Source organism: Mustela erminea, chromosome 4 (genome assembly GCF_009829155.1).
Source record: "Mustela erminea isolate mMusErm1 chromosome 4, mMusErm1.Pri, whole genome shotgun sequence".
In the NCBI taxonomy this organism is placed as follows: domain Eukaryota; kingdom Metazoa; phylum Chordata; class Mammalia; order Carnivora; family Mustelidae; genus Mustela; species Mustela erminea.
The window spans coordinates 150,141,938-150,163,118 of record NC_045617.1 but is presented as its reverse complement, the minus strand read 5'-3'; the positions used below and the strand labels follow the sequence as shown (position 1 = coordinate 150,163,118).

General features: G+C 50.5%; 1 protein-coding gene and 3 non-coding genes across 4 annotated transcripts; all 4 read left to right on the top strand.

Moving 5' to 3' along the window:
- Positions 1-405: 405 nt before the first annotated feature.
- Positions 406-11,698, top strand: LOC116589461. The gene is made up of 4 exons (XM_032341396.1): positions 406-426; positions 8,237-8,433; positions 10,064-10,379; positions 10,937-11,698. Exons 1-4 carry the CDS (start codon positions 406-408, stop codon positions 11,180-11,182), a joined length of 780 nt encoding a protein of 259 aa, XP_032197287.1. The 3' UTR covers positions 11,183-11,698.
- On the top strand, positions 9,879-9,950 carry TRNAA-AGC. The gene has a single exon. It is a non-coding gene; the product is annotated as a tRNA-Ala (tRNA).
- Positions 11,699-15,748: 4,050 nt separating the features above from the next.
- TRNAA-AGC lies at positions 15,749-15,820 on the top strand. The gene has a single exon. It is a non-coding gene; the product is annotated as a tRNA-Ala (tRNA).
- Positions 15,821-20,770: 4,950 nt separating this feature from the next.
- Positions 20,771-20,842, top strand: TRNAA-AGC. Its single transcript has one exon. It is a non-coding gene; the product is annotated as a tRNA-Ala (tRNA).
- The last annotated feature ends 339 nt before the right edge of the window (positions 20,843-21,181 follow it).

The following is a 21,181-nucleotide window of genomic DNA, read 5'->3' as shown; positions in this document are numbered from 1 at the left end:
CCCTCCAGGACGCACAGTCGAGCCCGGAGCCCGCGAGGACGCACCGCGGAGCCACAGACCCCGCGGAGCCGGCGTAGCTCGCGAGGACGCACAGTCGAGTCTGGAGCCCGCGAGGATGCACAGTGGAACCCGGAGCCCGCGAGGACGCACAACTGAGCCTCGGCGCCCGCGAGGACGCACAGTGGATCCCGGAGCCCGAGAGACGCACAGTCTAGCCCGGAGCCCTCGAGGACGCACAACTGAGCCTCGGAGCCCGCGGAGCCCACAGGACGCACAGCGGAGCCTCGGAGCCCGCGAGGACGCACAGCGGAGCCACAGACCCCGCGGAGCCCGCGAGGACGCACAGTTCCGCGTCAGGAAGGGGAGGCCGGCTGCCAGAGGGGAGCACCCCCGAGGCGTTGAGTGATGCTTGGAGAAGTGGCGCAGGTACGCGGGGCTAACGTTGCCACGTGTCCCGGGGCCTGGAGGCCTGGAGGGCGCTGTGAGCTCTGGGGACCAGGAGCGTCCCTGCCGTCGACGCGGCGGAGAGCCCTGCCTAGTCTCGGGTTAGTGCACAGAGCAGCAGGGGTTTGGAGCGCGGGAGGGGGGCGGTCGCGGCTGGGAATCGCCCAACCCTGGGAGTCAAGCAGTAGCTCCCGCCTGGCCGTGGACTCGATGGTTTGGGTCCCTTGGAAATGAGTTTTTGAAGCAAACCCAAGTCAAAGCAAAGTTCTCCCCTCCCCCTCCGACTCTCCCACGGAGAGGGTCTCTCCCGCCGACGTCTCCCGCGTCTCCCAGTTTTCCCCAGCAGTGTGTTCCCTGGGGGTTAAGGCAAAGCCAGCGTCTTTGGATGCCGGCTGTGGAGGCCCGGGGTCAGGGAGAGACGCGCGGCGGCGCGGAGGGTGTCCCCGAGGAGCGCAGGGCCTGGCGTGGTGACGCGTGGGTTATAGAAGCCGCTGCCCAGCAGGGACGGGGACAAAAATACCCAGTTCATCTTAGGAAGGTCGTGTCGGGGAGGAAAGTGATCCTCTTTGGATCTCTGGCTGCGTCCAGAAGAGATTATCAGGAAGAAAGCATCCAGCTTTGTTAGTGTAAGTTTTGGGTGAGGTGGGAGGCTTCAGAGGAAATGAAGACCCTGGGAAACGGTTCAGTCTGAGTATTTCTATGCTGGGTTCGATGAAGAGTGAGGAGACACATCGCAGAGGTCAAAAAGCACGAGGTAGGTGTAGGGGACGGACTGTGCTTAGCAAGGCCTGTTTGTAGGGTTCTTCCTGATTTCCCTTTGTTTTCTGCAGGCAAGGACGCTCCTTTCCTCTCCGTAAAGAGAAGGGGCCTCTCGCCTGATGGTTTTATGACCGAATTCAGAGGTGGGAGGAGCGTCAGAGTGACCCTCCCAATTCTGCTATTTGGGGGGCAGCGCCCTGAACCGCAGGGTACGCAGGGTATCCGTTGGGTAAAAGGTGAAAGAGTTATTATTCCTGTTCACAAGCATGGTCCCGCGAAAACATTTATTTCTTCAAGGAGTGGGGTTCCTCAGTCAGTTGCGTTTGGAATAGGGCCGGGAGAAAATGATTTCAGTGAAATGTAAGCTCTAGTGGCCGAACTTCAAATCTCGGTTCTAATGCTGGGCGGCCGAACTATTTCAGTCCTCCGGAACATTATGTGGATTCTTTGCATGAGGTGATCTTTCTAGCATTGATGAGGGAAAGGTGCCCGAGTCCTGGGGAGGGCTGGGCGGACAGAGAAGATGAATCCCCACTCCGTTTTCAGCTACCCAAGTGATGGTTGGGTCCACTTGCCACAAACCTCACTGAGAAAAAGCTTCACACGGTCTCTGGAAATCTCTTGGACCCGAACTAACTTCTGTCTCTCTCCCCTTCCCCTCCTTGGCCTGATTAACAAATTTCCCTTCCTCCACTCACAATGAGAAATTAACATATTTGCACTGTCTTTTTTTTTTTTTTTAAGGATTTTAATTATTTATTTGACAGACAGAGATCACAAGTCAGCAGAGAGACAGGCAGAGAGAGAGGGAGAAGCAGGCTCCCCGCTAAGCAGAAAGCCTGATGTGGGGCTCAATCCCAGGACCCCGGGACCATGACCCTGAGACCATGACCCCAGCTGAAGGCAGAGGCTTAACCCACTGAGCCACCCAGGCGCCCCATATTTGCACTGTCTTAAAAGTAACTTTAGGGCTGAAATCTTAGAGATTTCCTTCAGAGAGGGAACAAGGAGATGTAAAGTGGGGGAGGGGAAAACGTTCTGACATCCTAACATTTACACCTATAGCTGTCTTCCTTCTCATGTGCGGTCCCAGTTTCTGGATTTTTGTTGACCATGACATGCCCCTCTGTCCTTAGGGATGCAGGGGAATTCTGTTTTCCACTGAAACAGAAACCTGTGGTTCCAAATCTGGGGGCTTTTCTCTGAAGGGGTGATGGGGGGCATAGAGAGGCTAGGGGGCAGGGAGAGGGACTGACATACAGCTCAGCAAACTCTAGACCTGCCAGTTCTGTGATGGCCCAAAAGGCAGAAACAAAACCATCTGACTCATACTTCTAAGACAAAGAACATGCTAGAGTTCGTGATTTTATTAATAATCTTTTGGTCAAAGAGTGAAAATACAGACGGAAAGAATCTTAATGCCCCCTAGCAAACAAATTTAGAAATGTGAAGGTGGGTTGCAGATCCAAGCTGGGAGTAAGTTTTGCGTGACAATTAAGTAGCACTCTTTAGAAGCAGGTGGCCACAGTCCAGAGGAGATAGCATTGAACTTAAAAAAAAATATTTTTTAATTTACACTCAATTAGCCAAGGTTTAGTACATCATCAGTTTTTGATATAGTGCTCAGTAATTCATTAGTTGAGTGTATCACCCAGTGCTTGTCCTACCACGTTGAACTTCCGGAGTCTAAACTCTGTAGTGGATTCTCTTGGGTTTCTATCTTGACATCATTACATGTCCCCTAACCGAATTTTGTACTTTTTCTTTCTTCCCTTCATTGTTCTTGTACGTGGTACTAGACGGACCACACTATTCCTTAAATACGGTGCTGGCTTTGGATTCATATGGACGATCTGATTCTCTTAAGAAAACACTGGCCTTTTAGTTTTAGGATATGGTGGCAGCATAGAAACAAGCTTCCCCAGTCTGCCTGGGAAAGTTTCTGATTTTTGAATTCTTTTCCCTTTTAGACCCCATGCTGTACATGACATCCCTGGGACTCATTTGCCTGATAACAGGAAGTTTGTACCTTTTTATTCCCTTCACCCATTTTGCCCCCACTCTGGCAACCACTGATCTGTTCTTTGTATGGAAGAGAGTTTGGGGTTGTTTTGTTTTGTTTTAGGTTCTACGTATAAATGAGAGCATAATGGTGTTTGTGTTTCACTGTCTGATTTATTCCACTTCGCATAAAGGCCTCAGGGTCCATCCCTGTTCTCACAAATGGCAGGATTTCCTTCTCTTTTTGGCTGGACCACATTTTCTTTATCCGTTCATCTGTCAAGAGGCACATCGGCTTTCTTCTCATATCCTGGCTATCGGAAGTCATGCTGCCATAAACACAGGGGTGCAGATAGCTTTACAGATTCGTGGTTTTGTTTTCTTTGGATAAATACCCAGAAGTGGAATATTTGGATCATGTGGTAGCTCTGTTTTTAGTTTTTTGAGGATTGCCCATACTGTTTTCCATAGTAGCTGCACCAATTTGGAGTTCGAATTTTTCCAAATTCCTTTTGACTCCTACTGAGATCATTTCGTTTTTTTCTCCTTCAGGCTATAAATTCATCTTAATAATGGATTTTTTTTTCCTGATGATAAATCATTCTCAGGTTCCTGGAAAAATATTGGTTCAATATGATGTTCATTTTAACATGCAAACATTTTATTCATCAATTTTGTAACAAGACACAGGAATAAGATGTCTCTGTTTCCTTTACATTCCGCTGTGGAAAAGTTTTGGAGTCAAGTTTATACAAGTTAGCTTAAGGGAATTGGAAAAATTATTATTACTTTTTTAATTCTTTAGTGGGGCGCCTGGGTGGCTCAGTGGGTTAAGCGGCAGCCTTCCGCTCAGGTCATGATCCCAGGGTCCTGGGATCAAGTCCCGCATCGGGCTCTCTGCTCAGCGGGGAGCCTGCTTCTCTCTGTCCCTCTGCCTGCCTCTCTGCCTGCTTCTGCCCTCTGTCTGTCAAGTAAAGAAATAAAATCTTAAAAATTCTTTATTTAAGTTCAATTTAGTTAACGTTTAGTGTATTATTGGTTTCGGGGGTGAGGTTAGTGGTTCACAAGTTGCATACAACACCCAGCGCTCATCACAGACGCCCTCCTTAATGTCCATCGCCCAGTTACTCCATCCCTCCCACCCCCCCCAGCAGCCCTAACTTTGTTTCCTAGAGTTTAGAGTCTCTTGTGGTTTGACTCCCTCTCTATTTTCATCTTCTTTTATTTTTCCTTCCCTTCCCCTATGAGGAAAACTTAATTTTTAAAAATATACGGCAAAACAGTTTAAACGGTATTGGAAACGTACATAAGGTTATTTCAAAGCCTATCATCATTTTAGGTGACCACATTGCTTTTGTTTAACCAGCTGCTCGAGGATTTCTGAAAATTGTTACTATATCCTGAATATGTTTTCGGTTCTATGCAAAACTTGAAGCTGTTCCGATAAGGCACTGGAGAGCTATTGATGGAATGAGTTGGGGATAATTAGGAGCAGCTCAAGTTCCCTGAAAACCAATAATTTCAGAGCTCTTTCCTTTTCTTTCTTTCTTTCTTTCTTTCTTTCTTTCTTTCTTTCTTTCTTTTTCTTTCTTTTTGATTACAGAATTGTCCAATAAGAAGTTATTTCAAGCTGGAGTGCCTCAACTTTGAGAATGTTCTTCTCTAGCAAGAAAAGAAAGTCAAGACAGGTCAGAACGCTGTGATTCAAATTGGCCGCATGTCCGTATCTTGCACAGCAGTACTGGGCACAAGGAAGGCGCATGCTACTGATGGTCCTAATATTGTCTTTTCCAACAACACAATTAGAGGTATCCTGGCCACAAATAACTCTTAGCAGCAGCTGGACTAGAAAGCAAAGCTGTTGTGAGCAAGACTCCAGCTTGCAGGGGGCGCCCCAGTAGAGTTCAAGCCCAACACCTCAGCACTTGGCTGTCCCAGCCCCGGACCTCGCCCTTCTTTGTATGTCGATATCAATCATAATGTTTTGCTGCAACATCACAATGACTGGGGTAAACCTGGGTGATTTTAAAAATCCAGTGGCAGGGGAGATCCATGTCTTATGGAACCCAAAACTTATATAGTATTGGGGTACTATCTTTAAGAAAAAAATACAAAACTGTGAATACAAAATTAGCTATGAGAGTAAATATTTATTTAGAATACAAAAACAAATGGAAACAAATTATAAATTTTTATTTTTTTATTTTTATTTATTTATTTTTTTAAAAGATTATTTATTTATTTGACAGACAGAGATCACAAGTAGGCAGAGAGGCAGGCAGAGAGAGAGAGAGAGAGGAGGAAGCAGGCTCCCGGCTGAGCAGAGAGCCCGACGTGGGGCTCGATCCCAGGACCCTGGGATCATGACCCGAGCCGAAGGCCGAGGCTTTAACCCACTGACCCACCCAGGCGTCCCACAAATTATAAATTTTTAAAAAGTTCATGAATTCTACGATCATTAGAAAAAGTTAACTTATTAATATACCTCTATATTTCTTCTCCATTATTTAGCTGCATTATTTTCTATTACCTTTCATATAATAACAGTTTTGTAGCATTATTTTCTATAGAGAAAATAGATAATTCATTCTTCTAACATGGTTAAATTATTTTTTAAAGATTTTTTTAAAGATTTTACTTATTTATTTGACAGAGAGCGATCACAAGTAGACAGAGAGGTAGGCAGAGAGAGAGGAGGAAGCAGGCTCCCCGCTGAGCAGAGAGCCCAATGCGGGACTCGGTTCCAGAACCCTGAGATCATGACCTGAGCTGAAGGCAGCGGTTCAACCCACTGAGCCACCCAGGCGGCCTAAATTATTTTTTAATATAGTTTAGAACAGGTGTTTTTTGTTTTTGTTTTTGTTTTTTGTTTTGGGGGTTTTTTTGGCTTCACAACTGATTGTAATGCCAATCATATTTTTCAAACTGTTGTTACATTTGGGAAATACTTGAAGGTTGTTTTGTTTTGTTTTTAAGATTTATTTTTTTGAGAGAGCTCAGGGGAGAGGGAGAGAGAATCCCAAAGAAACTGCCCTGAGTGGGGAGCCCTGGACCTGGGGCTCGTGGGGCTCAGTCTCACGGCCCTGAGATCATGACCTGAGATGAAACCAAGTGTTAGATGCTTACCCCCACAGAGCCACCCAGGCATCTCTGAAGCTTTTTCTAGTAGGGACTGCATTTCCACGCTTCCACAGCGTCCCGGGAAGAGGGAGTGAAAAAGAACCATGGCTGGGGAAGGAAGTGTGATGGGAAGATCATGGGAGCCTGCAGGCGGGAGCTCCAAGTCCTCTTGCAGAATCCAGGATGGCGGCTGATCCTTGCTCTTCCGGTGTTTAAAGAATGGCAAAAGAAAACCATTTAGGTGATCCAAACAACCTTTTACACTTCATGAAACTGACATTCTCCTTTCAGAGAACTGTAAAATGGGGGTTAAAGGCAGGAAGCTTTATAGTATAAAGAACAAAGAACAAGGAAGAGAAAAAAAATTGCCGATCCGCTGGGCCACATCAACCGTGTTTGGAGTGAGAAGGCCCGGAGCTGGCCGGGCGTTTGGGGAATGACTAGACATTCTGCAGGTCTGGCCAAGCAGGTCATCCACAGGGACGTGGAACTCCCCTAGGTCTGCAGATGTGGCACCTCCTGGCAGGAGTGGCTCCAACCTGGGTTTGGAAAGTGATTTAAACAAGTGTTTATGTAAGAAGAAGGAAACAATAGAGAAGTTATTTGGAAGAATTCCAGAATGATTCAAATTCCCTCAGTACCTTTCACTTGCTAAATACTTTCACAAATGCAGAAAGAGTCAAAATAAATCAAGTCAGAAATAAGAATATCTACCTGTCTGGAGGGGATTTCTAAGGATTCCCCTGTCCTTCCGTCCCCCCCCCCCCCCCCCGTGGAGCGGAGGAAGGACAGGGAGGGTGGAATCATGAGCTCCTGTGTTCCTCCTTGGGCCTTTGCAAGAAGCTTTCCATGAGCAAGTTCCACATGGGGTTGGCTCTCTGAAGCTGAGGAAATTTCTTGTACAGTACGACAGAAAGACACAGAAATGGGAAGTGAAGAAATTCAGAGATGATTCCAGGTAGTTTAACAACCAACAGGAATTCTAAACAAGAGAAGGAAGAGAATGAGAAGACAGAAGACAAGAAAAAGAAAGAACAACAACAACAGCAAAAAATTATCCAATATTTTAAAATATGGTCCTAGAATCAAGGGCTATGATTTACAGATTAAAGGTGAATTAGTTAGATTCTTCTAACAGCATGAAACCAAACAACCCCCTAAGCAGAAAGGAAATGTATTTCTTGTACACACACAGTAGAGAATGGGGGTTCTGATCAATGGGGGGGGGGTGTTCCTTCAGTCAGCAGGTGGAGGACCCAACTCCTTTCAGTGTGTGGCTCACCGTCTTCAACACACGGTTCCCAAGTTAGCCTGCTCGTTAGGAGAGGAGAGGAGAAAGAGCTCGGAGGACTGGTTAAGAAATGTTCGGATGGGGCCCCTGGCTGCCTCAGCTGGTTAAGCCACCAACTCTTGACCGAGGCTCAGCTCATGATCCAGGGTCCTCGGCCTCTACTCAGTGAGGAGTCTGCTTCTCCCTCCCACTCTGCTTCTCCCTCCTCTCATGCTTGCTCTCGCTCCCTCTCAAATAAGCAGAATCTTGAAAAGAAAAGTCTGTATGATTCAGCCCTGCAAGAGCAACAAGTCGCAGCTATTTTCGTGGGCGCTCTGTTCCGCACGCAGACAAAAATCAAAATCCCTACATCCAAGGTCTCTGCGGACTTCCAGAGCCATGGCTATCAGACATTTCCAGAAGCTGTCCCAGACGTGTCTACAAATTCTTGTCCAAAACCAAACTATGCTCCTCTTCTGGGTCCCATCCCACTGACCACAAATTATTAAGCAGCAGCTGGACCGCTCCCCGCCCTCTAGCTTGGTGAAAGACAAGGACACCCACCGAGTCAAGCGGGCTCTAAATCCTGTTTACTCACGTTCCCTGTCCCGTCCCAAAGGTCCCACCCTTCCATCTCTGCAGCCTCTGCTGGTTTCCGCCCGGAGCCTGGTCGCATGGGAGCACCCGCAGGTCCCACCCGCTCAGTGGCCTTCCCGGCAGCGGGACAGACCCCGGGCCTTGATTAACAAAAGGTTGGGCAATCACCGTACGGCCGTCAGTTCTGCTCTCCCCGTCTCCCCCGACCCTGCCCTTCAGATCGTTTTCAGCCCCGGCTGCGTGTGAGTAGCAGAAGAGGCCCCGGCAAACTCGAGGAGACCCTGCAGGGCCCGCCGGCGGTGACAGCTTTACCCTCGGAGGAGAAAGACAGTTGGCACTCCCATGGATAGAACCTGAACCTTGGATCCTGTAAGTAAAACACGCGTAGATGTCTCCATTTAGAAGCTTCGTTTTTGTTTTGTTTTTGAGAATCTTGTAAAGCATACGCATTTGTCTACACTGTCTTTCTGTCTCTGCCCAAGATTCCCAACTAAGCACCCAGAGGGCAAGCGAGCGCCCTGCCGGTGTTTGTGCGCGCTGTCCCGGCCGTGCAGGCCCGGCCGTCCGGAGCCCCCTTGCACACCCGGCACCCCTGCCCCACGGCCGCAGGCTGGCTTCCCTGCTCAGGACAGCTTCGAGTGGCGACAGGCTTCCGGCGCAGGGGCGGGAAGGGAGCAGGTCTTCCGAGGCGGAGGCCTAGGGACTGCGAAGGGAGGGAGGGCATTCGCAAGCAGATGGCAAGAGTGCGTGCTTGATCACGTGTGCGCTGGTGTGCAGCGTGCGTGCAAGAGTGCAAGAGTGCGTGCTTGATCACGTGTGCGCTGGTGTGCAGCGTGCGTGCAAGAGTGCAAGAGTGCGTGCTTGATCACGTGTGCGCTGGTGTGCAGCGTGCGTGCAAGAGTGCAAGAGTGCGTGCTTGATCAAGTGTGCGCTGGTGTGCAGCGTGCGTGCAAGAGTGCAAGAGTGCGTGCTCGATAAGCAGAGTGTGCGCTGGTGTGCAGAGCAGCCTCTGGTGCGTCTGAGCCGCTCGGAACGGAGCGTGGTCGTGGCCAGCTCCTGGCCGTGTAGACTCCTCCTCCGCGCTCCGGAGCAGTGAGCTACGCGGGAGGTCAAGAGCCTTTTCGAGCCTGTCCCGGCTGCCTTGCTGTCCCCGGGGACTCGTGCAGCTGCCCCGCGGCGCCCTGCGGGGGGTGCCGCCCCTGGGGTCTGCGGGCGGCTCGGGCCGGCGGGTTCTGCAGACCCAGACTCCGCGGGAGGCGCCCCCTTCCGCGCTCTCGGCAGTCGGTGCGGGCTCCGGCCGCGAGAGGGCGCTGCGCGGGCCGCCTTGCCTGGGGCTCTCCGCGCCCGGGGCACCGGGTTCCCGCCGTCCGCGACTCGCCGCGGCAGGTGCGTCCCCCGCGGTTGCTCCACGCGCGGCCGCCCCGGCCCCGCCGCACTTCGGCTGCTCCGCCCTCCGGCCGCCCTTTCCCGCACCGAGGCCGCCTCCCGGGCCTCACGTCCCCGGCAGGTGGCGACCGGAGTGAGGTCTGCGGACCGGACGGGACCGTGGTGGACATCGGCCGGCCGCACGCCGGGGTCTGGGACGGGAGGCCCAGGACGGACCCCAGCGCGGAGACCCGCCGTCTGCCGCGGCCGCCATCGGCCGAGCGGAGCCATAGCGGCGCTCCCGAGCCCTTCCCGAGCGCGAGGGGGTGTAGCTCAGTGGTAGAGCGCGTGCTTAGCATGCACGAGGCCCCGGGTTCAATCCCCGGCACCTCCACTTTTGAGATCACTGTTTTTGCTGCAGTTTTTGTCCCCCGCCACCCCGGTCGCCTCACCATTTGTTAAGTTGTGTCTGCTGCTCGCTTATTCTCTCCTTTCGTTCCCTTGCAGTTCTTCGAAGGCGCACGGAAAACGAGGAGAGGGCACGCGGCTCTGTTCCAGGCCCGGGCAGCCCCCCGGCTGCCAGGTCTGCGGGCACCTGCTCGCCCCGAGCCAGGTCTGCGGGCACCTGCTCGCCCCGAGCCAGGTCTGCGGGCACCTGCTCGCCCCGTGCCAGGTCTGCGGGCACCTGCTCGCCCCGTGCCAGGTCTGCGGGCACCTGCTCGCCCCGAGCCAGGTCTGCGGGCACCTGCTCGCCCCGAGCCAGGTCTGCGGGCACCTGCTCGCCCCGTGCCAGGTCTGCGGGCACCTGCTCGCCCCGAGCCAGGTCTGCGGGCACCTGCTCGCCCGAGTCAGGTCTGCGGGCACCTGCTCCCTCCGGAGCCCCAGCCCCGAGAACACGCGCCGCACCCAGTTAAGCAGCGCGTCCCCGAGGCTCCGTCTCGCAGCTACGGAAGAACAAGGCGCTCAGAAAGGGAAAAGGGAAAAGCAGAAGCAGGGGAGCCGGGTACGGGACATTCTCCTCAGCGGGCCTGGCCTTCTGCCCCGAGCCCTCCCTCCCGCCTCCCCACTCCCGGGACTGCGCCCCGTCCCCTCTCCGCGTCCTTCCCCACCCCACCCCCGTCTGCTGTTGGGCGTCTGGGGCGGTTCTTTGACCCGCTGTTCCTGACTGTAATTACAGGAACTTCTAAAGCATGCAGTAAGCTCCGGGTGGAGATGAAAGTTCTTTATTGTGTTAAATAAATTAGATCCTTCTTACCCGACTTGAAGAAGCACCTGCTTGGCTCATTTTGAAACATAAATTAGGGAGAGGAATCAGAAAATAAAGACAGAGAGCCCCGTTCCCTTTCCTTACCACTCCTGACTCCATCCCACACTTTGTAGGGCATCCCACCAGCCTGTGTGAACATCCCAAGACACACTCCCAAGCTTCAAACACACCCTTGGCGAAGAGCAAGTCCAGGGCCGGCTGCCCAGTTTGGGAGCATGCATGCGAATGGCACAGGCTGCCCTCACAAGGATGGCTTCGGAAAGAGGCCTGTGCACGCCCTGGAAGGAGAGATGATGGGGCTGTTTCCGTGGAGCATTCTGGAGGCCTGGGAAAATCGAGTGTGGACTCCATATCTGTAGGAGGAGACATGGCGGGGAGGCCCCAGGCCGGAAGCATGGGCAGGTAAGCACGACACCGAGTGGACACTCCAGAGTTTAAGGGGATATTTGTGTTTAACCAGAACTTTCCAACATAGTTCTAAGGTTAACTGCACCGGCTGTCTTTCCTAATATACCCAGTTTCCTGACTTATGTATGTGTGTGTCTGGTAGTGTCTCTTTTGGAACGAGATCTTGTACTTGCTGGACACAGGACTGTATACTTGCCATTAGATGGTGACAATACTCGCAAAATCAGAAGGTTTTGTAGGGGAGGAAAAAGATTCCCTCCACCCTCCCAGGGTCCCTGGCTGGGTCTAACATTAAAATGACAGAGACAGATTAACAGGACAAAACAATAGACATTTATTTAATAGAAGTTCTACATGACACCATGACATGAGAGCCTTCCCCAGGAAATGGAGCCCCAGAGAAACAGACTTGGGTGTTTTATGCCTGGTTGGATGCAGTGTGGGCAGTCATGGGGGCTGTGATAGGTTAAGGGGCATGAGGTCAATTGCAATAAATTGTAAATAAATAAATTGAAATAAATTGAAATAAATTATAAAAATAAAATAAGTTATAAAATAAATTATTATAAATACAAATAAACTGTAAAAAATGATAAATTGAGGAATATGAGAAATTAAGCAGTATGAGGTAACTGCAAAAAATAAATTGGTTAGCGAGTATGAAGCGATTATAGTAAATTGGGGGAACTCAGCAAGGTTTGTTTGTTAAGAATCTTCTTGACATTCCTTTGTCTTTGAAAGCAAGGATGCTCCTTTCCATTACAGGAAGGGCATCTCTCACAGGTCACCTTTTACTACCTATTTCAGGGCAGTAGGGCAGTAGGGGAGGTCAGAGTGACCTTTCTGCTTTTGCTGTTTCCTCAGATTCCTTCAGCTTGAAATATTTAATATGCCTAAGTGCCATCTTTCGGAGTAGCATGTCCTGAACTCCCTCAGTAACAGGGTAGAATCTGTCAGAGGAGGAAATCAGTCTGAAATTCATAGAGTCCTCTAACGATGTTCCATGGCAAGGGTTTGTGAGGATTTGGGGGCATAGCTCGTATTATGTTAGGACTCATAAATCAGTTAAACACAGAGGCCGGTAGACCTAGGGGGCTCTAATGCCAGTATAAGCAGATTATAAAGGAAGCCTGTAAATGTTTGAGGTTGGGAAACAGAAACCAGTCACAGCCAATGAGGCATTCTAGACACTCCAATAACTACCCTTCTTTGCTTCTGCGGGTTTTGCGTCCAGCCTGTCCCCCAGCCTTGGGGGTGGGGGGCAGCTTGACACTAGCTGATCTGAATCACTTTTTGCTCAAATAAACTCTTAACATGCTTCAGTTTCTCTTTCACTAGGTCTAAAGGTAGAGTTTTAGGATAAAAAAAGCTCTTCTGAAAAGTTGAAAATGTTGGTTTAAAAAACCATAAATTTAATTTGGCTGCTTTCTCAGTTTTTGTATGTTTCTCAGTTGTATGTTTCAGTGGGAGAATCTTAAGAATTTTATCAGAGTTTTAGTTTTGTTTCGGTGGGGAGGGATTATGTTAAACTGAGATAGAAAAGACTCAGCCACCAAACAACTTCCTGGGTAAACTTTTCCTCAGAACTGAAAAGTCTGGAAGAACTTGTCCTTGCCCTTAGGAGCGGGCCGGGTCTGGAGAATGTTGTGGGCGCCACCAAATGGCCATGTTGGGAACACCAAAGTCATTTGCTGTGCATGACCGTTTTGAGGGGGCCAGTAACTGTCCTAGTAGACTGTTGTTTGTGATTATGTCCTTCTGGATTCTCAAAGTCACATGGAGGCACGGTTTTTCTGACACCGAGAACAGGTGTCTAGGATATTTTCTTCAGCTTCAAAAGGTCTAATTTTAGGATAGGCTTCAATATCCCTATGGACCTTTTTTCAGATATTGATTTCCCCTCTAATAAATCATTAACATTTTCCAATTTTTTAAAGTAGGCTCCACACCCAGCATGGAGCCCAACACAAAGCTTGAACTCATGACCCTGAATCAGGACTTGAGCTGAGCTAAGAGTCAGACTCTCAACAACGGAACCCCCCAGGTACCCCTCTAATTTTTCTTTTTTTTCTGAATGCAAAGCCCATGCTTTTATTTTTATTGTTTTTAAGATTTTATTTATTTTTTGACAGAGAGAGACAGAGCAAGAGAGGGAACAGAAGCATGAGAGTGGGAGAGGGAGAAGCAGATAAGGACACTCTCTAAACAAGGTTACAAAGACCCTATTTCTAAATAAGGTCATATATTTCTAAATACAGACCTCTAAATAAGGTTACATAAATGAAGCCAAGTGGATGTGAATTTTTGGAGGACACTATTCAACCCATTACAGTAGCAAATATATGTTGTTTTTTGTTAAACGGTTTTTAGAATCTGTAGAGATGGTCATGTATGTTTTTTCTCCTTTTCTCTATCAACATGTTGGTTGATGGTCTATATTCATGTTGTTAAAGATAAGCCAGAGCTGGATAGGAGCTAAAGCAGGAAAAACAGATTTCATTCAGGAATACTGTAATAGGGGAAAGGAACTTCAATATATAACTGGGACCAATTGCACATATAGTATTTGAAAAGTGGGAACTTATAGCCGAGAGTGGGGTGAGGGTCCGTTGGTGGGGAGATAATTATTAAGAAGGAGCACCAGGTAGAAGGGTGGGTTCTGGCTATGTGGACGTCAGAGGAGTCTTGCTGGAAGCCGGCCAAGGTGATCCTACATCATCTGGGGGTGGGGGCAGAGGACGAGGAGCCCAGGTAGATATTCAGGGTGATCAGATATGGAGAATGGGGGAGTCGAACCCAACTAATCCAACGCAGTTAAGGATTTTTGCTAAAACTGAACCATGCAGAGATGAAATGGAAGTCCAGAAGTCAGGGGCCTCTTGGAAAGGAGAGTAGGGGACCCTGAGTAGCTTGGTGGAGAAGAGAATCTTTGGTGATGTCTCTCTTAATAACAAGCAATCTCTGCATTTCTGGAATAAACCCCAGTTGGACGTCCCGGATTATGTGAAATAGGCCTGTAGTTTTAATTCTTGGTGCAAACTGAAAAAGGTTGTGATCAGTGTTTCACTCACTTTATGTGGTGAATAGGAAGTTTTTCTTCTTTTTCTCTGCCTTGAATAATCTAAGTAGCATCATGATTTTCTGATATTTTAGTGTGGTAGAATTAGCTTGTGAAAGTATTTTTTTCTGGTACCATTGTCAGGGGGCGTGCCTATTCAACTATTTTCTCTTTTTCTAAAGCAATGGTCCATTATTTCTGTCTCTACAAGGATTAATTTGGATAAACTGTATTTACAAAATCCACTTCCTCTAAGTTTTCAAATCATTTTAGTAGAGCTATGATGTTTCTTAGGATTTTTTAAAAAGCTCTTTTGTTTTGATAGTTACATTCTCCAGTCAGTTCAATTTTATGTATTTGCACTATTTCCCCCCCTAATTAGGTTAGCTAGAGGTTTGTCTATTTTGTTGCCTTTTCAGATGCCTAGTTTTTTGTTTTTTGGTTTTTTTTTTACTAGTTCCACTTCTTAAAACTCATTCTTCTCTGCGTTTGTCTCTAGTGGCCTTTCATTCTTTAGTTTATTTTGGTTCCTCTGGTTAATTTTGTTGTTCACTTTCTAAGGTTTTAGCCGGGTATTTGGTTCATGTATTCCTCACGGGCTCTCACTGGCCAAGCCCTGGGGAACCACATTAGGTATTCTGTCTTTGGCCTAAGTGGGCGGCTTGTCCCGTGCCTGCTGCAGCGGGCGGGGGTGGCGGGGAGGGCGCGGCGCGCGAGTGCCCCGCAGTCCCACGCAGGTGTGGGTGACAGGTGTGGGTGACAGGTGTGGTGACAGGTGTGGTGACAGCTGTGGGTGACAGCTGTGGTGACAGGTGTGCTGACAGGTGTGGTGACAGGTGTGGGTGACAGGTGTGGTGACAGGTGTGGGTGACAGGTGTGGTGACAGGTGTGGTGACAGGTGTGCTGACAGGTGTGGGTGACAGCTGTAGTGACAGGTGTGGTGACAGGTGTGGGTGACAGGTGTGGTGACAGGTGTGGTGACAGGTGTGGGTGACAGCTGTGGTGACAGGTGTGCTGACAGGTGTGGTGACAGGTGTGGGTGACAGGTGTGGGAACCTGGCCCGGGGGCGGGGTCCGCGCCGGTCCTCGCGCGCCTCTGCTCCGGGGCTCGGCGGAGCGCGCATTCTGTCCGTGTCCCGCCCGGTGCCCTGTGGCCTTCCCGCAGCCCGGGAAGGGCAAAATGAGAGCAGGGAGGCCCGAGAGAAACCTGGTGCCCGGCTTGGGGGGAAGTTGGGGGGCGGGGGTGAGCGGAGAGGCGCCCCCGGAGCGGACAGATCCGGAGACCCCCGGGCCTCCGCTCCGGGACGTGGTCTCTCTTCTGTCGGCGACGGGGACGCGCGCTGCACCGGAGACTTCAGACAGCGCGGGAGGAAGTGGGGGGCCGGGGGCAGCCCCGGTGGGACCCGCCGAAGCGCCCGCGCGCCCCTTTACTAGACTCTGGGCGCAGCGGCTCCCTCGCGGGGGTGTAGCTCAGTGGTAGAGCGCGTGCTTAGCATGCACGAGGCCCCGGGTTCAATCCCCGGCACCTCCACTTTTGCTCCGCGCTCCCTCCTCTCGGCGTCCGCGAGCCTCGGGCTGGGCCTCGCCGAGGGGCTGCGCGGGCGCGCGGGGACAGGTGGCCCGGGGAACGCGCGGGGGCTGTCGCGTCGGCCGCGTTTCGCACGGTCGTTACTGGGGCCGCGAGGGAAGGCGAGGGCGGGCGGCGGGAGCCCCGAACGACGCGCTCCCGGATCCTGTTGCTAGGCCCGGGCTCTCCGGCCGCGGTCGTTCCGCTCCGGCTCCGGGAGCGCGTCCGGCCGGCTCGTCCCGCTCCCGCCCCAGAACGCGCCTCGCTGCGGGCGTAGGGGGCGCGGAGCTAGTGTTCCCCGCGCAGAGGCGCGCTCTCGCCGGGGCGGGTGGACGCGGGTGGGCGGCCCTGGGAGCCGGGGGCAGAGCGCGCGCCAGCCCCGCCCCGACCCTCGGCTCCAGAACCTGCGGCCTGAGCCGTCCCTTCGCCCTGAGCCTGTGAGAAGCACTGGTTCGGGTGCTGGTGCTGGTGCTGGTGCTGGTGCTGGTGCTGGGACGGCTCCGGACGCTGTATCTGATGCGTCTGTATTTTCACTTTTCCCCATTTCCAATTGGAAATGTAGGAAAAGTAATTGCAAAAATGTCCTTCTATGGTTGGGCCATTTCTGTGTCCCAGTAATTGACCTCGTTCTCTCCCATGGTCATATAGTATTTATTACTATTTTCCGAATCAACACACATAATTGAATTTGATGTGAAGTTCCTTTTTATTTTTAATACAAACGTGCAAGTTTTGAAATCAAGACTGTACTAACTTCCGATATGAACCTTTTTGTGAGGAGCTTCTAGTAATCTAACTGGTATCTAGGTTTCTGCAGGAGCAATTTAGGGGTTAATTACTCGATGGGCAACTTTCAGAGTTGTGTTTTCACACATCCAACAGCCGAGATAATATTCCCCCATCTTCCCAACACTTACACTCACACACTCACACACACAACCACAGGCAAGAGCTCGCAGAGCTCTGTGGACACCATAGCTCTCGCACTGAATTCCAGAGAGAACTGGCACGTCTGTCTCCTCCTATCTATGCCACCAGCCCTTGAGCCGACCAAGAGAGAAACTCTGCCAAGTGCATAAGGTCCTATGAATTTTAAGAGACTCAGTGATGTACTTACTAATATAGAAAAGACATAAGATGAATGAAGAAGACAGAACACCACTAGGAGACTGGTACCTGGAAATGAGTCTTTTGGGTATTCCACGGAAGTTTCTAGGCCATGGTGCTAACCAGTGTGAGTCCTAGGGGTGGAGACTGGCCTGGGAAGAAGAGTTCTTTGGCTTCGGTTTCCACAGCCATCAATAACTGAGTTCTCACTCTCTAGGACCCTGCCTCGCCCTTACGCCCACGCCCAAGCACTCTGGTCTGGGCGTTGGGTGGGGCTCACTGTGCTGCATCGGGGCCGACCCTATAGATGGCTATGTTGAATGCGACCTGCCCCAAACCACCCCCATCTCCTCCTCTCTGTCCCCTCTCCTTCCCCCGCAACGGTGATGAGAACAAGCTTCTCTTTTCTGCTTTTCTGCTTGGGAGAACCGCAGATCTCTTTCTCCAGTCTCCCTCTCTTTCTGGCTCTGGAGACCGGTGGGGAGGCAGCTCTCCCCGTCCCGTGTCTAGCTACCCACTAACTTCCTTTCAGAATTGCATGCTTCCTTCCATCCCTGAATCTGCCGTTGGTTCTCGCCGCAGGCGCGATCGTCCTGGAAGATCCCCACACCCTCCTCAGCTGCTCCGGGCTGTGAGAGCTCAGAGGAGCCTCCGGTCCGGAGTCGCTGACCCTACTGCTTCCCTGGGGCTTCCCATCAGAATCTTGCCCTTATCATTCCTGTGGAGCCAACAGACAAGAGCTGTCCCCTGGAAAGGCCGGCCCGTTTTCCCACGAAGGTTTTCAATATTGTGTGCCCCCTTTCAGGCTCCGTTTGCTGAAGGATCAGTCTCCCCCCACAGCCCCGGGGCTCTTGGTCCGGAAGGAGTCACTCTATCCACCTGCTGCAGAGATGAGCACAAGCCCTGGGGACGGGGACGGGGCGGGGGGCGCCCGAATGCAGGGAGGCCATCCCTGCCAGCAGAGAGCTGGTGTAGCTCAGCGGGAGAGCATGTGCTTCGCAGCTATGGGGCCTGGGCTCAACCCAGGCACCTGCAGCCGCTGCTGCCTGGTCCTTAAAGGATGCCGAGGGCACCACCTTCTTTCTTGCTTCCCTCACTCACTCGTTGCCTGCTCACCGGAAAAGCACCTGCTTGACTCTACCCTGTTAGACCCCAGGAGCGTCAGAGCCACTCAGGGCGTCGGCAGACTAGAGTTCACGCGGTCTCTTGCTTTCCTGCCCAGGTGCAGCCCATTGACCCCCCGCGGCCGGGTGCCCCCACCTGCCTCAGCCTCAGGGTCACACTGTCCCCTCCCCTGCGCGTGGGAGACCTCCCTCTGCATCTCTCTTGTGAGGACGCCTGTACTAACAGTGGACCCACCGCACTATCCAAAGCGAGGGCCCCACTTCCAGGCCCCAGCTGTTAGCACACCTGCAAGGACATTCCTTCCGTGTAAGGGACACAGGGGCCAGGGCCTGACACCTGCTATCTTGGGAGCCTTTGTTCAGCCTAGGATCCCCTAAACTCGAAACAGCAAGTGGGCACCACACCAAAAACCTGTCATGTCGGCCTCTATTTTCCACTAAAATTGAGAGAAGGAAAAACGGAGACGGGAAGAAGAAAAAGAAGAGGTCTGTAGTTTCCTTTCTTGTGAAGTTTTTGGGAGGCGGAATCAAGTCTTCTGTCTGACTTTTCTACTCATCTCCTTCTCCATCACCAAAATGTTGGGCCAACAACAGCAGAGGACACTAGGCGATGGGGGGGGGGGGCGCTGCTGCCACAAAATGACAGCTGTTGAGGCCTGACTCTGCCAAACGTTAAAACAAACACAAACAACGGCCTTAAGTCGCCCAGATAGTCTGCATGTGCGAGCGGCTAGTTCGTGCTCTACAGCTTCCTTTCCGTTCATCGCTCCCTTCTTTTATCATACCTTTTCTGAAAAGTATACCCAGAAATGTCCGTTAACATCAAACATGCTACTGTGAAGAAATGGCAAAAAAGGAAAAAAAAAAAAACTTTTGGTATGTGTCACAATGGCAGTTATGAGCTGTCCAGACAAGAAGCCGAAGAGTTCACTGAAGTCTAAGACATCCCGCTGCGGGGAAAGAACCGAAACTCCCTCTGTTGCTCCTTGTCCGTACTTCTGCTCTGCATTTTCCAGGCGTTCCTCCAAATTCCTAGTGCACTGAAGACCTCACTCAAGGGCTGTTAGGGTTTCAGCCCAAAGCTACCTGCCCCCTCATCGTGACGGAGCATAGAGAGGAAGAGTGCATGGCCCCATCATGGCTCGCTCTTCCCCAACCACGGGGGCCCCTCTCTGCTTCCCAGCTCTGAGAAAGAAATTCAGTCTCTTTCCGACGTCCTTCGTGTGAAAAGGAAACAGAGCAACACACCTGCTAAATGCTACTATTATAAATAGGCAAGACTGCATCTTTGTCTCTGCTTAACAATATTTTAAATAGGGAGGGAACCACCTGAGAAGCACATACTGTCCCAAGGTCAGGACACAGGTCATCCCTCTCCCTCAACCAACAAATCAATGTATCATCTACCTACATACCTACCTACCTAGAGACATCATTATTTTTCTATACTATTTGAGAACCATTTCCGGACATTATATCTTTTTGTCCACAATCTTTTTATTGCAAATTTCCACCATTATCTTTTTATTATACATGGCAGCATATTTCTTAAGAGCAAGGACATTTCCTTCCCATGGCACAGATTTCAAATTCAGAAAATTTAACACTGGTAAAATAATATTATCTAGTATATAGTCTACAGTAACGTGAATTTTACTAACAAAATCCTTTATAGAAATTTCGGTCCCAAACTAGGGTCTATTCCAGCACCACGTATGAATTTAGTTACTCTTTAGTCTTTTTTAATCTAGAATGGTTTCTCAAGCTTCTAGTTTGTTTGTTTGTTTTAGATTTTATTTATTTATTTGACAGAGAAAGATCACAAGTAGGCAGAGAGGCAGGCAGAGAGAGGAGGAAGCAGGCTCCCCACTGAGCAGAGAGCCTGATGAGGAGCTTGATCCCAGGACCCCAGACTTGGAGATCATGACCTGAGCTGAGGGCAGAGGCTCAACCCGCTGAGCCACCCAGGCGCTCCTCAGGCTTCTCATAAGATCGACATGTTTCTGAACAGCGCGTGTTTGTGATTTTGTAGAATGTTCAATTTATGTTGTGATTAGACTGAGGGTGTGAATATTTGGGAGGAATATCACAGAAATGGTGTTTCCCTCCATTACACCAGAAGGCATGGGATGTCAGTTTTCCCCGTTATTAGTAATGTTTGCTTTGATCACTTGGTTAAGGTTGTGTTCACCAGGTTTCTTCCCTTATAATTATCATTCCTCCGTGTAATTAATAAGTAACTTATAAGGAAATACTCTGAGACTGTATAAAATCCTGATCCTCGTCAAAATTTTACCTGTGTTTTTAGGTCTGATTTATCAATTTTGCTTGAATCTATCATTGTTCTGATGGTCGCCAAGGGGTGATTTTCGAACTTATTTTTACTTCTACTATTACACATGCCGCCACAAGGAAGTTTTCCCTTCCTCCATATTTATTTAAGTATCCAGGGGTTATAATCACATGTCATTATTCATGCTCAAAGCATGTCCAGTTTGACCAGTGAGAAGAGGCCCTTCAGGTTGGCTTCTGGGTCCTTCCGAACTGTCCGCATCATTTTTAAGCACCGACATTCTAGCACAGAAAGATGCTTTAGGTCCATCTTGTTCATCCCCAGGGAAACTCCAGACAGCTGTGGTCAGGAGAGGGTGGTCCAAGGTCCTCCAGGGCCCAGCAGAGGCGGGGGGGTGTAGCTCAGTGGTAGAGCGCATGCTTAGCATGCATGAGGCCCTGGGTTCGATCCCCAGCACCTCCAGTTTTGCTTTCCCTTTTCACCTCTGCTGCTGCCCCAAATAGCTCTCGTCCGGCTTGACTTGTCCTGGCTGCGGCTGTTCTTTCCTGGCCTCTCTCGGGCACAAGAGGTAGTTTTGCTCGTTCCCTGAAGTTCGTTGTTCATTCTGCTCTTTGCCCAGTCTGTGTGAGCGCTCTTGGTCACGAGCGTGTGGGCCCCCGTCAGCAGGCCACAGACACAGCAGCGATGTCAGCTCCAGTTCTAGAGTCAGTGATTTCTAAAAGTATCTCTGGTTCCTTTTAGTGGGGCATGGTATTTACAAGTCAAGATACTGGGTAGCATTGGTATAATTTCTTCTAGGTC